This window comes from Anser brachyrhynchus (genome assembly GCF_964034855.1).
Source record: "Anser brachyrhynchus genome assembly, chromosome: 5".
Lineage (NCBI taxonomy): Eukaryota > Metazoa > Chordata > Aves > Anseriformes > Anatidae > Anser > Anser brachyrhynchus.
The window spans coordinates 4,695,693-4,712,806 of record NC_137699.1 but is presented as its reverse complement, the minus strand read 5'-3'; the positions used below and the strand labels follow the sequence as shown (position 1 = coordinate 4,712,806).

The following is a 17,114-nucleotide window of genomic DNA, read 5'->3' as shown; positions in this document are numbered from 1 at the left end:
AAGCTTACATGCCTGATTTGAACATTGCTTTTGAAAACGAAAATCATGAGTATCACATTTATGTTTTGCCAGTTTGCCTACCAGCTATCTGTTAACAAAAAAGTTCCAAAGGAGCGTGGCAAGTCTGTGCCCAGCGAAGCCTTTTGTTTTTGCAGATGTTTAGGCTTAGAGGAGTGCTGTGGAGCACAGGCAATCCTAGGTCCATGTTTGCACTTGTCTGCTGCTATTCTCTGTTCATTGTCTGAACTTGCACGCATTGTTCTCCCGACAGGTGATAACTACCCTGTGCAGTTCATTCCATCAACAATGGCAGCTGCTGCTGCTTCTGGACTCAGCCCTTTACAGCTCCAGGTATGTGCCAGAACAAAAAAATGTGGGATCGAAGCCAACATTTTAGGGGAAAACTGCTAACCAGCTGTATGCTAAATAATAGTCTGAATGTTAAATAATTTTTGAGCACAGCCCAGGAGGATTAACACCTTATGTACTTACAGTACTGCAAATACAGCAATATGCGGCCAACATTGCTACTCTGAGTGAAAGACATTCTTCTGTGTATTTTACATCAGCAGAGTTAATCGTATATTTTTAATTATATGATGAATTGATGGGAGACATGTTCAAAGATATTTTTCTACTTTATTTTGATTTAGGCTTTCAACTATAGCTGCACTGTGCTACGTTTAACTGGGGCAGTGAGTGTATCAAAACCATTTTTTTTTTTTCTCAGACAGCGTGGGGTTGACAATACAATAAATTGCAAACTCTTTTGGCTTCTGTATTTAGGTAATCTCTACCTTTCCATGCATTAAGCTGGTCAGATGCCAAGCATGGTCAGGAGCCTTGGTTTGGTCGTTTATTTATTTTTGGCATATATAGAATGAAATGTTGTGAAAGAAAGATTTATGTGCCATATTATTAGCTAGCTTTTTTGCCGCAAGAAGTTTTTAATTTCACAAGAAAAGACACAACAATGTCATAAATAATGAAGAAACAGTCAAAAGCTTTCAGAGTTAAAATGTGTGGAAGGGAAGTGACAGTGAACATGAGAGGAAAGGCCATTAAAGATGCATGTAACTATTTGCAAGTAAACCTTTGAAACCCCTGTTAGAGCTGGGTTCACATTTGAAGTAGAAATAAATTGTGCCTGGAGTAGCAATGTACTGCCATGTTAATATCCAAGTATCTACTTTGTTTACCCTTCTGCAATTATACCATTTTTCAGAGGGACCAAAGCAAATTAAACATCCTATTGTCTCTGCTGAGTGCTGATAGGAACTTCTTGCAGAGTTAACGTAGGATAAGTGAGAACGGGACCAAAACTCACTGTGTACTCAAGGTCCAGAACTGTCAAAAAATACCCCTTCTGCTTATGTCTGACCTAACCTAAAAGCAGAACTGGGAAAGGTAACACCCTGACACTGAAGGGAAAGATCTCCCCAGATACTTTTGGGTCATGATAATAATATATTAAGACTACCTTGGACAGACTTCAGACCAAAGGGGAGTTTTTCAAAAGGAAAAATACCAGGTACTCATTTTTATTTTTTTTAACCTTTGAAAATCTGTATTTGCATACTTACTGAAGCAAAAGTCACATTAGCTGTAGTTGAGAAAATACTTCAGAAATCAGCTTTTGTGAACAGAAAGAATATTTTTGCTACCTTTGACATTCAGTGCAACAAATAGCTTACACAAGACTGTAATGCAGGAAGGGATAAAAAAACAAATAAAAATGCTAAACTGCAACAGAAAAAGGGTATAAAACACACACTCCATTCTTTTTTTTGTTGTTGTTTTTAAAGATCCAGTTTTAGCTGGGGCCCACAGATCTATTTGCACATCAGCTCTGATCAGAACCTACAGCAATAGTGCAATTTCATTAATTTTCAGAAATGATAGACTGAGTTGTTAAAATTGACATGCACAGTTAGAGAAAAGAAAACAACCATAGAAGAAAGTCGTGCTAATAAATCCTGAAAGATTTGAGTGCTTGAGGGCACAGAATTTCCCTTCAGATGTATTTATTATAAAAGAAAGCTTTTTTGTTTGTTTCCCCCCTTTCTTTTTTATTTGAATTTCACTTCTGTGGTATTTCAAAACATTTAATGTTTCATGGTCATAAGAGCTTAATTAAAAGAGTACTTGGCCTTCAGCTGGTTCCTGCTCATCTGATTGTCAAACTTTGAGTAAATGAGTAAATTTTACTCATTCCTAGTATTAACATTTTCTTTGTGTAATTTCCCTAAGTGTTCCCTAAAAATATATATATTTGGGTATATTTGTGGGAGGGAATTTGTTATATTTGATGTGTCATGAAGACTGTTAAGAGTGTAGCATTTCAGCTCATATTTTTCATCTTTGCTTCCATTCCCTGTTCTTTCTCCATCTTTCCTCCTTTCTTCCATACACCCCACCCACTTATTTATTTACTTGAATGCTGTGATCATGGTATGTGCAGATTCCTAAGTGCTTAAAATACTGGTCACAAAACTAATCTCTGTTCCTTCCAGCCAGTGGGAGAAATAGCTAATTCATTTGCAGGTTTAGGTTTGTTTCTACATGTGAGTGTGTGTGTTTGGAGAACATGGGTAGGGAAAGCTATTGCAATAAAACAAGCATTGCAGGAGCTCTAACATTTGAACTTTACCAGGGCATTATTATAGATTATAAAATTATATTCTATAATCCACATCCAGCTGCAGTGGAAATTCTCTGACAGCTTCAAGCTTGTAACCTCTCCTCTTTTTTCACTTATGTTGTTGGGGATGATTATGCTTTGAGTAGGAGTTAGTAGCAATTTTGTGTTCTCATCCTTCTGTGTGTAAGGACAGCTTCTATGGAAACTCTGAATCTAATAGGACAGAAAACAATTTACTCCCAGGTACTTCATGTAACAACAGCAATTATTCCACAGAGGATGTTTCTCCAGTGGGCAATTTGTAACTAAAGGTTTGCCAATTTTATTGAAACTGTTTAGCACATTGGTATCAAAATGTATTTTCTCTGGATTGTATGCCTGTGTTTCACCAATGGATAATGCATCACCTTGAGTTAAAAATCTTTATTGAAGTCATATGTAGGAATTTCTCAAGTAACTAGTTTCAGTATCACGGGCCTTGCAAAAAAAAATTAAAAAATAAATCATTCTCCTTCAACAACAAACCTGAATATAAACCCCACATTGTTATCCATCCACTCGTGAAATTTTGCATCACATTGATTAGCTCTTGGTAAAGCACCATTAATACTCAGATGTAGCTTTCAGTATTCTGAAAGAAAGTTAAAGTTACTAGACATTTACACCAGTCCGCGTTCCAGAATTGGCAGCATGCTCTGCTCCAGGTTGACATCAGGTAGCTTTTTGTTTTGTTTTGTTTTGATACTGGTCTCGTGAGGGCAATGGTGATGATGAAGGTGACAAAAATATAAACTAAAAAAAATCTGTCCCGCATTTCCTATTGACAGCCCAGCCTTGTCTCACTAGTTCCTCAACAATTTGGCCAAGATTTAAAGAATATGTGTGCTAGATCCAAGCCTTGTTAGGGACACTCTGGGTGGGAGAGAGCCTTGCTGGTGAGTTTAAGAAGAGGGACCAAACCAGGTCACCCATCTGGCTTCAAAACACTGTGAGTGAATCCAGCCACATCAACCTTCTGCTAAATAGTTGGCAATTATATTACCAAATGCATCAGCAGCAGGTATGCGCAGTGATGTGTGAGCCAATTCTGATGCATGTGTATGACAAAAGCATGTTGCTTTTAATTAACCAGTTTGAGCAGAAAAAACTGTCAATAATTTTCCCTTTGCTCCTCTTTTATATACCCACCTTCTCTGCCATTTCTCTCCTTTCCTGTTTCCCTGAATTTTGTTCCTAGTTGTCAAATGATTGCAGTGATATTAACTGATTCTAGATATGTGTGCAGAGTAATCTTGCTAAAAGAGTGAACATGAAATTGGTTTTCCCAACTCGTGGTGCTGGTAGCAGTAGCCTAGTTATTGGGAAGTCCCAGTGGTGGCAGAGGTGGCACCTATATGTCCTTGCTTTCAAACAAGGAATGTTACGGTATGCTCTTTATGGTTTAAACATCTGCCTTAATTCTTAGATGCTTCTACAAAGCAGTCTATGTGCTAAATAAGGAAATGTCGCAACTCTCACAACCACAACTGATAAACTGTTGATAGAAATGGAAGCACTACAATGATGCTAGTTGGAGTTATTCCTAAACAAAGTGAGCACTAGGAAAAAAAGCAAAGCAAAAAAGCTTTAGTTCATAACTTCTTTCCCAAACTATTTGTCCTTCAAAATTTATCACTTATAACCCTAATGAACCTTGGCAAGTCTTAACTGTAGTTGCAGCTGTGTTCTTGAAGCCTGAAGTTTTTATAATTCATTAAAAAAAATGTAAATCTTAGCTAAACACATATTTGTCTATTTCTGCTCTCCCCTCCCATCTCATTCTACTCCTTCATACCTTCTTCTAATTGCAAACAAAGTAAATGACCTTTTGTTATACCGCTGGGTGCGGATCCAGCGCACCGCTGAAGCATTGCATAGCCTGCCTCAGGGGCACAATATTAGTAGAGTGAAGGCCAAAGAATGCTATTTTTAGTTGAACAGTTCAGCAGATGGAGGCATGAATACTCATATATCTGAAGGTTGAGGGGTTTGAACCGTTAATTTTGATAATGTATTTAACCCTGGGAACAATCAGAAACTGTAACTCTAAGGTTACAATGCTTTTGACCTTTAGAGAACAGAGGGCACTCAGTACAGTAAACAATATATTACATTTCTACTTATTCCAGTTCTCTCACACATATAAATTTCAGGACACAGTTGACATTTGCTTTCCTCAGCTATTTTAGGGCTGGTCCTTAAAGCAAGTCAAGAAGAATGTGCAGGAAAGAAGCCAACGTAATGCGACAGTCATGTAAATACAGCCTTTAAATAGCTAAGATGTTACATGTGGCCTTTTATGAAGAAATATCATTCTCAGGAACTAGAATCTTGGTGACTTATTATTTCAATGAAAAAGTTGTTTTAGTGGACTGCTTCTCTTATGGAGTTTCCTCTATATGTTGTAAACTTAAAGCAATTTTTTAGTGGGGCTAATGTGATCTGATAGTGATAGCTTACACTGGAGGTGATTTGGTCCCACTCCGGTACCACATCATGCAAAGTGATGTACCTGCCTTATGTCTTATTAAATGATGCATGCTCCTCTTCAACAAATATAGCAGTTAAATATTACGCAGCTTAAGTATTTCTAATTAAAATATCTCCATGTGTCAGCATACTGGTAATGTATTATTTTAATCCATTTATTTTGTTTATGAAACAGTGACATATGTTTAGATTGTGAAATATATGAGCCTTAAAAATCACTTTATTGAAGAAAATTAATTTCTACAATGCTGTCTCAGTAATGTGTTCACTCACCCAGTCAGTCACTGGCAGGGCTGCCAGTCTTAATGTTGGTTAGACACAGTTTAACAGTTTTATCTGACATAACACTCTCAGATGTAGGCAATAATAATTTTTTCAAATGCAAAAAAGATGGGCCTTTCCTTTTTCCTTTTTTTTTTTTTTTTTAAACACAATGAAGAATGGGGATTGGGTAAATGTGAAAGAGATTTGGTGGGACCAATCAAAATTAAAAACAGCCAGTTACCTTTTCAAAGTTAGACACTGTAATTTGTTTGTCAGTGGGTAGATGTTTGGGTCAGCACTGCGAGTGAGTGACTGTCAGCGGGAATTCCTATAAGACAAGTAATTTCCCTCAATGTATTACTGACAGATTGCTCACTTCTTCGAATCACTAGAGAAAACAAACTTAATATTGTTACAGGCAGAGTTTCTGTCTTCATTAGCCTTACAGAATGATTTTATCTAGCATTCAAAGACTACTGAGCTCTAGGTGGGCATAATTTAACAGAATCTTCCTTATTATGATACAGTGAATTGTGGCCTAAATTAAGGGAATGGTGTGTGCAAATTTCAGTGTATGGAAGTAGTAAATTAAATATTTTGGTCCTTTTCTTATGTAGAAATTTAGGTTGTAGCGGAGGAAGGAAAGAGGTTAAAAGAAGGTTTTATTACTGCTCTGAGAGACCAAGTAAGCCCTTTAATGAAAATAAAATTAAAAATATGCCAAGCTTGCAATACTTAAGAAAATTTAATTAAAATCAATGAAATAGTTATACTTGTGCCTTTCTCTACTTGAATGTTTATGTCTATGTGTAATATCTGTGTTATCAAGTTGAATTATATCAGTGGCAGCATCAATGAAAATGATATCATTGAGTCAATATTTTATCATATAACCTCCTTTCTTTGCAGAATTTCTTAATACTCCATCTTTCCCCTACTGCTTCTTATCTTCAGCCCTGAATTATCTTATAGACTCATTTTCATAAGAAAGGACAGCCCATCAAAATTGAGACTTTTTGCCATAACCTGTCAATTCTGATGAAATTGTTGCCAGAATTTTCCTGGCTCCTTCAGTATAGGCATTCCTAGTAAAACGAGGAATTCTCCCTGTTTTCTTCAGCTTAGTGAAAAAAGACAAACAAAACCATTAGCTAAAGTAATCAGCCTGGTACAGCCAGCAGCATTACAGCTGCAAGACCCTTTTCTCACCCATTTAATGCCCTCTATCTCCAATAACTTCTTTAAACAGCAACTCTTTGTTACTTTCATTCTTGCTTAATGGAACAGTGTCGCATTATGTAATAAAAAATTTATAGAACAGTTTAAAAAAGAGGCTTTTTCTACAGTCTGTAGCAGTTCTAGTACTTGTCTTGGATGTGGCAAGCCTAAGTCCAGTCTTGGGCTTGTCCTTCCTGCCGCAGGAAGGACACTGGCCACCAGACTGTCACCAAGCCTGGAACAGCTCTCTCTTTCTGTTCCCTTCAGATGGCCAAGCTCTCCTCCATCCAAAGTGCTCTCATCCTGCACCTGCTCTCTTCCCCCATGCAGGAAAACTTTTCAATCTGGCAGCTAGGGATCAGGCTCCTGGCGTGATTCCCATCTTTTGCACCTTTCGATCTTACCAAGCAGGACAGCTGCCTTCCAGGCCCATATGCTCTGTTACAGGGAGAATTTACCATTGGGATCATAAATGGCACTGAAATAAACTCACTTATCAGGAAACGTGTATGTTTAAAAGCATGTCATCCTTATAGCCTGGATTGCAGGAGGTTTCCCGTGTCTCCAGTCTGTACTAAGGCGGACGCTGAAACCCAAGTGACTGGAGGAGGCTGAGCCCCCAGCGTCAACAAGACTTTCCTGCTGCCTTAACCACTGGCAGCCCCTCACTGAAAGCCCAGACTCTATTTTAAAATAATTGTGCTTTGCAAAGCTCCCTCCCTGGGGTGTGTATCCACTCAGAAGCCAATAAGAAGCAAATAAGTTACTGCTGCATTTACTCATAGAGCACCAGAGGCACCAGTACTACAGTGTGCCATTAGGGGCTGAGCACGTTTTTTAAAGCTCTTTTAGAACTGTGGCATCCCTTTGGGGAGCAGGCTGACTGTGAGGCATTCTGTGAGCTGGCAGTTGGATTCCTTCAAGCTTTCTAGAAATGTATATGGTGTATGCCTTACAGGAATTAGCTGCAAGTGAATATGTTTCTGCAATTTGACTATAGTTCTGATAACTATAGAGTAAGCTGCTTAATTTGGATACAAATACAAACATGAAGGGTTTTTGCCTGTGAAGGTGTTAGCGTATTCAGATGTTTAAAAACTTAGCAGCAATCAGATTAAAGGCAAACTTGTTTTTACATTGTACACAAAAGAGAATACGCTTCTGTGTCATCGTTCTTTCCTAACTGATATGGTAAGAGAAAACTTAACAATTCACCTTTCATCTGTAGTAAAAATCTCAAAAAACTAAAAACATTAAGGTTGGTTAGGTGGGAGCTTCTAGGTCTAGACATACACACACACAGGGTGTGTGCACTCACAGGAAACAGAAGAATTTTAAAGAGTTGTGGACTGGACAGGTATCATCTGCCTTGTTTTAGAGGGTGTTTGGTTGTAGAGAGCATCATCTTCCACTGACCCAGTTCAGAAAACAAGGGAAATTCATAGAAGATGAGTTAGAACTCCCCATATCAGTGTGTAGATATCACTCTTTAATAGAGCCTTGTTAGAAGATGGAATAGGAATGGTATTGCCTCCTAACACCCTGCTTGTCAACGATGCTGGTTGTGTATTTGGTCTGTGATGCTTTTGAAATCCTTATGATTGAGAAAGCAGAAAATCATCCCAACCCACAGAAAGTAATGAAATCACCTGTTTATTCTTAAGACTCAGCATGAAGGTTGCATATTGCTGTGGGGCACAACAGAAGGCTTGCATATCAGTCCTGAAAGAAAGAGACTGGAGGGAGGATCTTAAGGAAAAAGGGAAAGAAAAACAAAGCATGCTTAAGTGTCAGTGTTAAGGGATTATTCGAGACCTAAAGAAATCATTCACAAAATTTAGTAAAGTCAGCACAAGAATGCCCATATTTTGGTGGTCTGCTTGAAATACAGCAAATAGCTAAGCATGAAAGCAAATGAAGAAATATTCCACATGCAAGAATAGTGCAAGTGTGTTATCATGCCCACTGGTATTTTTGGAAGTGAAGTGAACAGTAAAGAGAGGTAAAGTCCTTTGAAGGAGTTGCACCATTTGTCCTACAAACTAGAAAAAGTCACCAGATTTAACTAGTTTACGGTTTTATTAGGTAGCACATCTGGGAACTATCCATAGTAATCTATATATAATATATAATATATAATATAGAAATAAGTCTATCCCAAAGAGTTGTGGTGAATGGAGTCAAATCCAGTTGGAGGCCGGTCACTAGTGACACCCCTCAGGGCTCAGTACTGGGGCCAGTCCTCTTTAATATCTTTATCGATGATCTGGATGAGGGGATCGAGTGCACCCTCAGTAAGTTTGCAGATGACACCAAGTTAGTTGTGTGTGTCGATCTGCTCAAGGGTAGGAAGGCTCTGCAGGAGGATCTGGATAGGCTGGACCGATGGGCTGAGGTCAACTGCATGAAGTTCAACAAGGCCAAGTGCCGGGTCCTGCACCTGGGGCGCAACAACCCCCAGCAGAGCTACAGGCTGGGAGATGAGTGGCTGGAAAGCTGCCTGGCGGAGAAGGACCTGGGAGTACTGGTTGACAGTCGGCTGAATATGAGCCAGCAGTGTGCTCAGGTGGCCAAGAAGGCCAACAGCATCCTGGCTTGCATAAGAAGCAGTGCGGCCAGCAGGTCTAGGGAAGTGATTGTCCCCCTGTACTCGGCTCTGGTGAGGCCGCACCTCGAGTACTGTGTTCAGTTTTGGGCCCCTCGCTACAAGAAGGACATGGAGGTGCTCGAGAGAGTCCAGAGAAGGGCAAGAAAGCTGGTGAGGGGTCTGGAGAACAAGGCTTACGAGGAGCGGCTGAGGGAGCTGGGGTTGTTTAGCCTGGAGAAGAGGAGGCTCAGGGGCGACTTTATCACACTCTACAGGTACCTTAAAGGAGGCTGTAGAGAGGTGGGGGTTGGTCTATTCTCCCACGTGCCTGGTGACAGGACAAGGGGGAATGGGCTAAAGTTGCGCCAGGGGAGGTTTAGGATGGATATTAGGAAGAACTTCTTTACTCAAAGGGTTGTTAGGCATTGGAATGGGCTGCCCAGGGACGTGGTTGAGTCACCATGCCTGGAGGTCTTTAAAAGACATTTAGCTGTAGCCCTTAGTGATATGGTTTAGTGGAGGACTTGTTAGTGTTAGGTCAGAGGTTGGACTAGGTGATCTTGGAGGTCTCTTCCAAACTAGATGATTCTGTGATTCTGTAATTCATCCAGTACAGACCATCTATTCTGCTGTGGTGTTCAACACCTCGGGGAGGGCTAAGATCAGGTCTCATAATCATTTAAATGCGGTCCCAGCACTTCGGTTGAAATATCGTCACACCCACAACGTATCAGAAACCGTGGCAGGCTTATGTGAAATACATGTTTACTGGAGCAAAATACATGAGCGTACAATGAATTTGTAATAGTAAATTCCCAGATACCTAGTTTTGAGGTGTAAATGTGAGTTTTTTAGATGTAATTTTTATAAGCTGATTTGAATATGTTTTGCATAATTTTGTGTGCATTTCCTTTAAGGAAATTATTTAATTTTCCTTGAAGGTGCATGAAAGTTCTAAATATACAGTAAAAGATCAGTGTGAGAGATCTGCCAAGCAGCCTGTAAAGCACAATTATTGGTAATGGTTTAAAATACCTGTAAATGGGGCTTGTTTTCTGCTGCACAAAGAAAACATTTCACTGTTTTCTGCATTTAAATATACATTTTAAATATGTTGACTTATCGTGTAACACAGCAGGCTGAACAGGGACAAGCCATTTTTAATGGTATGTTAATTGAATGGGATGCTATAGACGCACCTGAGTGACTTTTTTTCCAGATGTGCCCCAGCTGACTGATAAAGCTTCTACTGATCAGTAGAGCTGATGTATATTTATTATATCCTTGTCTTCTGTCCATTTTTGCTAGTGAAAATAATAGAATGGCTGCAAGCTACCACATGAACTGTCTGTGTCTCTTATAAAAGTATGAAAACATTACAGCTTCCAACCCCAAGCAACATTTTTGAAAATTCAGCTCTTAATTGTAGAGCTGCCTTGGCGTCTTCTCACAAGACGGGGACCCAGACATGGGAATTATGAGAGGTAGTGGGAGGTAAAGAAGGGCTCTTCCTTTTTCTTGCCTTGCACCCATTTATTGGTGGGATGGCGTCTCATTATTCTGTCATGGGAGCCCGTAGAAATCTAATTGTAGTGCTTTCGCCTCTCAGTATGATTAGTGGTGGGTGACTGTTCAGTTTTCTTGTTCTATGTCTGTATAGTTCCATACAGGGAAATATCACAATAGCTGTACTTGGCAACTTGTTCGTCTGTGTGGTCAGACAGTGAATGAACCCACCAACCTGTGCCAGACCTTGCAAAATATTTCTAGAGAAGATTTATTGCCACTTATTTTTTCTGTTCTGGTTTCTTTTTCTTTTATTTAAGCCTCTGATTTTTCTGTCTAGCCAGGTTGACAGACCTAGAAGGTCCACACTAGAAGCAGCAATTGTACAGCCATCTTCTGTCCTGAATTGATTTAATCCTGTAAAAATCCCTGTAGGATTAGGAGAATAATTATATTTTTAGACCCCTTCAGCTAGGACTGTCTACATCACTGGCAGTCATACCAGTGACACGGACATGTGCTTACTAGGAAACTCATTCACCAACTCATTTCACACAGTTCAACAAGCAGTTACTCATAATTGCTTATAATCCTGCTGACATGAGCCAGAATGAAACTCCTGACTTCTCTCACAAAACCCATCTATGTGCTGCCATTATTTTTTTTTTAATTTAGAAATACATGAGATTCTGAAATACAACTTTTGATGAGCTTTGATAGCTATCATCCATTCTGCAAACTTACTGTAATTAATTGCTTTTCAGTCATACGATTTTATTTCCCATATAACAAGGGTTCTCTTTAACAGCTCATCCTTTTTACACAAGCTTTAGTCCAGAACACATTTCCATGCGCAGAGCAAGTGCAACTGTCTGAATGGTTAACTGCTGCTTATAGAGACCTCTCACATTTATTGTTAGAGATAGTTTGTATTAGCAGGAAATTAAAAAAAAAAAAAAAGAAAAAAAAAGATTCCTAGAAGTTTCTAAAATTATATCAGAAAACATTTTAAATTCCGTGTATGAATAATTGGGTTCACAAGGTCACCAGAGAAAGTAGAATTATGATATTGTAAAGTGAATGGAAAAAAAATTGGTGATCTGGTGCAATGACCTGGTTATGTTTTCTAGATAGATCTGGTTATATTTTTATTTTAAGTAGGTGCTGCTTGTCTGCTTTCCTTGGATAAGGAAAGAGTTTTACGTACTAGAGCCCTTGTTTGCAGCTGCCTTCCACATTTGCAATGCTTCCTGGTCCTTGCTTGCTTTCTTAGGTGAGCTTGTTACTCTGTGAACTTTGGTGCGATCCACAATTTTGGTGAGGTAGAATTTATGCTATAAAACTGCTGAAAACAAATTCTAGTAGAAGCAAATATGGGAAACTCACATAAGAATTTACCTTCAAATTTCAGATTCTTTGTTGAATAATATTACCCAGTGGAAACTTAAAATGAATTTTTATTCTTCTGTTTTTTTAAATTTTATTTTATTACTCTTTATTTCATTTCACTTCATGTTTCATTCCTTTTCCCAAGCAAATGCAATTGCTTGGGAAATTGCAAAGCAAATTGTCCTTTGCTGTGATTGGCTTTATATCAAAGGTATTTGGGTTTAAATTAACTTATATTTTATTTAATTATTAAATTGTATATCAAATACCCAATGGTCTTAAGCAGAGTATGTCTGGTTATTTTGTAAAATCATAAAGAAAAGTTAAAGATTTTTTGCTAATATCTAAGGTGTCTGATACAACGTAATCTGGCAGAATCACAGAGATAAGTCAGTTGTGTTCTTTCCTGTGTGTGTTAAACTACAGGAGACCTGTGATCAAATAGTAGCATATCAGTAATCTGACAACTTTAAATGAAATAATTCCCATTTTTGTGCTTAAGAGGAAGAATTTATTAATCTTTGTGCTATCTCTTGTTGAGGAAATGGAAGTAAATTTTGATGAAGTTTCTGTATATTGTTCCAATCTGTTTTTTATTGCTACTTACAATATATCACAACAGCAGACTTTTATTAATGTTCACACCTTATCTTTAACAGGAATATTTTACAATTTTATTCAACTATATTTTGTTCAGCCACTGTAGTAGTGCAGTAATAGTGTATCCCTTTCATGAGTAGCACAAAGAAAACGGTGTCTTATTCAAGTTCACAGAGGGCATGTTTCAGTGGAAGCACTCAGGGATAGCTCCTAGTTTCTGGATGCTGGTGCTCACCCCACGCAGAGGTGGCTGGCCAGGGAAAAGGCCAAGCCAGGAGGCTGCACTGTGAGAGTGCTCCTGCTTTGCAATTGCAGAGGAAGACTACTGGTTAAAATACCTCTCATTAGGTCATTCTCTTGAGGAAAAAAAAAATTCAGCTAAAAAATGCACTCTCTGTTTTGGCTTTGATCTTGCTTTCATAAAAGACTCAAAGAATTTGCATGGTAGTATACAGCTAGTCCATTATTGTTGCTAGCAAGAATGCAAGAAAATAGATATGCTAAGTGGGAGAGATGTGAGCAGTTAGCATTCCTTTATTATCAGAACTTAATCTAGATCAACTAAAATGCTTGCTGTTTTTGTCATGCCTCGAGGTAAAATTTCAGTGGTTATATATTCCTGTTTTTTAAGATAAAAGATGCTTATTGTTTTAGAACTCCTAAATTACTATCTTTAGGAAATTATAAATACGTAATAGGCTAAGTTCACCTCATTTTTAAGTATTTTGTACAAAAGACAATTGTTATAGCTGTGGCAAGCAATTTATGCATTACATACTTCTGTGCTTTTTCTTCTTTTGTCCCTTTCTTACATCATAAATAATTAAATAAGGGGAGAATTAGTAAGATGAGCAAACTAAGGTGTTATGGCCTTTTCCTCCATTAGGAGGAAAAGTGATGTGTACATATTGTGTAGAGAGGGTTTTTTTTGGTTTTTTGTTTTTTTTTGTTTTTTTTTTTTAAACCATCACATTTTCTTTCCTGCTATTTGTATAGATTTTTCTTTCTCAGAGAGATCCATTTGAGATAGGAAATGATCAAACTCCAATTTTGGGATTCCAGGCATTTTATGTTAATTTTTGTGTCTGCATGTAGTTTTTTTAGTGATATGTACACTGAGCAGTGCAACTGCAGTATTTGACTCCTACCCTAAATCAATTCCCTATTTTGTGTGTCAGTCTCAGCGTATTCAGCAGGTTGTACGCCAGCAGATGAAACAGATGTTTAGGCCATACTGGGATGGAGCGGCATGCTGCATCAGGACCTGGATATTCCTCTTGACATCTGGATGCTTCTGGGTTGGGAAGCCTGCCTTAGGCCAGGAGGCTGTAGGAGCCTTGTGGCAGTGAACATAGGGTCCTTGCTGCTCTTTAAGCGATTAGTGCACTGAAGCAGCAATAATGCTGAATTATCGCTTGGTTGCGTTCTTCTAAGGAATCTTGGGACAAAGAGAGAGTCAAGGAGGAGTATTTACAGTAAAGTCATGTTCAGGAAGACAAGACTAATTACCACATATTAAAAACCTTTCTTTGAAACAACTTAATGGTAAAATTGTTACAAACACTTCAGGAAACTTTTTACAAAGCCGTAAACAAATAGCTTACAGAAAAACCTCCCTTTCTCATTTAAAATCATTAGGATGAAAAAAGACAATTTCAGCTGTTTTCCAATTTCATGGTCTGGTCAAATTGTATGAAACAGACAACAAAATGTGACTGAAGACATGAAATCGAAGGTATACTAATGCTCATGCCTACTAGAGACAAAACTGGGAACTTCTAATAGCTGCAGGGAAGTATATTAGGTATGGAAGCTGTCTGACTTATGCATTGATTCTTTATAGTTTCACTTTATCAAGTTGAAAATTGTGCTGTATGTGCTGCTACAGCCTAAATTGTCTGCTGCAGCACTTTCCTTTATGATGTCTGTTATTTAAACACAATAGACATAGTATATTGCATGGAAATAGGTGTTTAATGTTTTGTGATTACTAGCTGTCAGACAAAATAGCATTTAGCATGGGTTTCTTCCCCCGCCCCCATCTTTATAAATTTTCATTGTTAAGACTATTTTGCGTTTATATGAGGGCCTTCCCAAACAGATTAGAGTTTTTTGGAGAGCATCAGGTAATATTCTGAAGAAGACTGGTTTGTTGTTCTCATTTAACCTCCAGTAATCTAAAGGGGTTATATTTAATTAACACTGGCTAAAGGCCTGACCTGAGAGGCAACCAAAAGTGATTGAACTGCATTTTCAGATCCAGGCTGTAATCTGTTGGGAGAGGAATAATAATAATAATAAAAAATTAGAAAGCACCATTTACTGAAATTCTTTCCAACTAAGCTGTATTTCAATGGGCCATTTAATGCTCAGATGGACAAAGGTATTACTTCAGTCATTGAATTGTAACAAACCCTTTCTCAGAGGCCCAGTTTAAAAACTCTACAGGAAAAGTGGCTTAGCATCATATTCTCAGCAGACCAACACTCAGTCTGTTTGGAAAGGGGAAAAAAAAGAAGTGAAATGAGGTGAGACACAACAGCCAAGTCAGTGAGGATTTTTGCCTCTCCCTCCAGTCAGTGGCTTCACAAGGGAATTACTCTTCAGAATGCAAGAGCTCCATATTCATTACAGAGGGCTTTCAAATATATACATATTTTTAGTAGCTGTTACTTTGTTCCCCGTGGTCAGCTTTCGGCGGCCTCCCTTTGTTCTTTTCTGACATGGCAGAAATGTAGTTTTCTCTCTGAGGGCATTAGAGCCCGTACCTATGCTTTACAGGGTTAGATTTTTGACTCGGTCGAGATGGAAGAAATAGGAAGTCTAATTTAAATACCACAGACTGAGACTCTTGTGAGCTGAGTAGTTATTTTGTTTCAACAGAGCCAATGTTACCTATATTCTGTGGTGATGTGAGATACCTAATGTACTGTCTGAACTTTAGTTGTATAAAATTTTAGGATATATCTGTGAATTCATGATTTTTTTTGAAATTTTGATGCTGTCTCATTAAAAATTCTCAGCAGCCTCGTCTCTCATCACCCTATAGGGTGATGGGCTGACGTTATATCTTGAAAACTTGTCAAAGCACTATGAAACTAATAAACCAACTGCTTTACTTTCCAAGGGGAAACAAATGCAATATTACAGAGGCAACTGCCAGGTGCCAAATTATATACATTGTCTTAGCTACTTGCAGTGATTGATAATTTATTTGAGTTCTAAGCATTCTTTCTTGGCTTTGCCCAGAGCTTTACAGTAAACAGGTTGTGAGCAAGCATTTGCTGAGAGATTGTATTTAATTGTCATAATTAAATGAAATCAAAGGCATTTGATTTCTAAGGAGCATGATCTCAGGAACAATACATAAATGAGAGTTTCTGCATTTAGGCAGCAAAGCAGAGTGAGCTGTTTTGATGGCCATTTCTACTTCATTATGTCAAAGTAGGATGAGGTCAATAGAATGGGAAACAGTTTCCAAAAGAAACAAAAATGGTTTTAAGAGCACCTTAATGCATGTGTGCCTGAAGGCAGGTTAGATCTTTATTGCACTGGTGCATGTATTTTAGCTGTGCAGTGTTCTTCAGATTTACATGACTGTAACTGAGAGGGACTTTGATGTTGGATGTCTATGCTGTCAGGCCATAAACAGGTGGGGATGGGGAAAAATGAGTAAGTCTCTAAACATGGATCTTGCTGCAAGTATTTTCTCATTCCACTTGCTTGTTTCTTCTCTTTTCACAGAACAGCAGTATTAGCTTTGGGACCAGAATGTATTTTCTGTCTATCCTCTACTTCAAAATAAAAAAATCTAATAATATTTAAAGAAAGATTAGTCAAATGGTAATTTCGTCTTCAGTTTATATTTGCCATTACACTGAAAACTGAAGTGGGTATTTTGTAGCTGGCAGTACTTATTCAGGCTCTCCCAATACAAGTATATAGTATGACAAATAAAACCAAACGTACAATAATTGTGCAGGAGTCACAACATGTAAGAGTAAGTCAAGGATAAAAAGTCTATCACTTTTCCAGAACACACGCCAACGGGATCATTGAGTTCATTCATGTTTTGAGCAGGACTATTGTATGTGCTGTGGGACTGTTCTCTGTCAAGTAAGGACAACTTGCCTCTCCAAAAGATGAGGCAAGAAATGAAAATCTATGAAGAATAGATATGGTCTTGCTAATTGTTTTCCCCAGCAGAAGTCTGGATCTTTGTCACTGACTAATTTAACAGATCCTCTTAACATCTGTCCAGCAGACTGTGGACTTTATTAGCAGACAAGAGACCCACCAGTCTTAGAGCCTGCTGGGTCCGTCTTCATCTTCACAGCTGTGGATTAACTCAGACTTTCCAGAAGAGGACAACCATATGGG

The 17,114-nt window shown here is 38.3% G+C and overlaps 1 protein-coding gene across 33 annotated transcripts in view; it reads left to right on the top strand.

Annotated features, from left to right (window-relative positions):
* The window catches only part of SOX6 (SRY-box transcription factor 6), a 484,589-nt gene that overhangs the window by 288,935 nt on the left and 178,540 nt on the right, over positions 1-17,114 (top strand). For all 33 annotated transcript variants that reach the window (XR_013952300.1, XR_013952301.1, XR_013952302.1 and 30 more), the window contains one exon: positions 272-351. Coding sequence is in view for 29 of the 33 variants with exons in the window: in XM_080595801.1 (XP_080451927.1) it covers positions 272-351 (80 nt within the window). In the remaining 4 variants the exon portion in view is untranslated. The remainder of the gene's footprint in view (positions 1-271; positions 352-17,114) is intronic.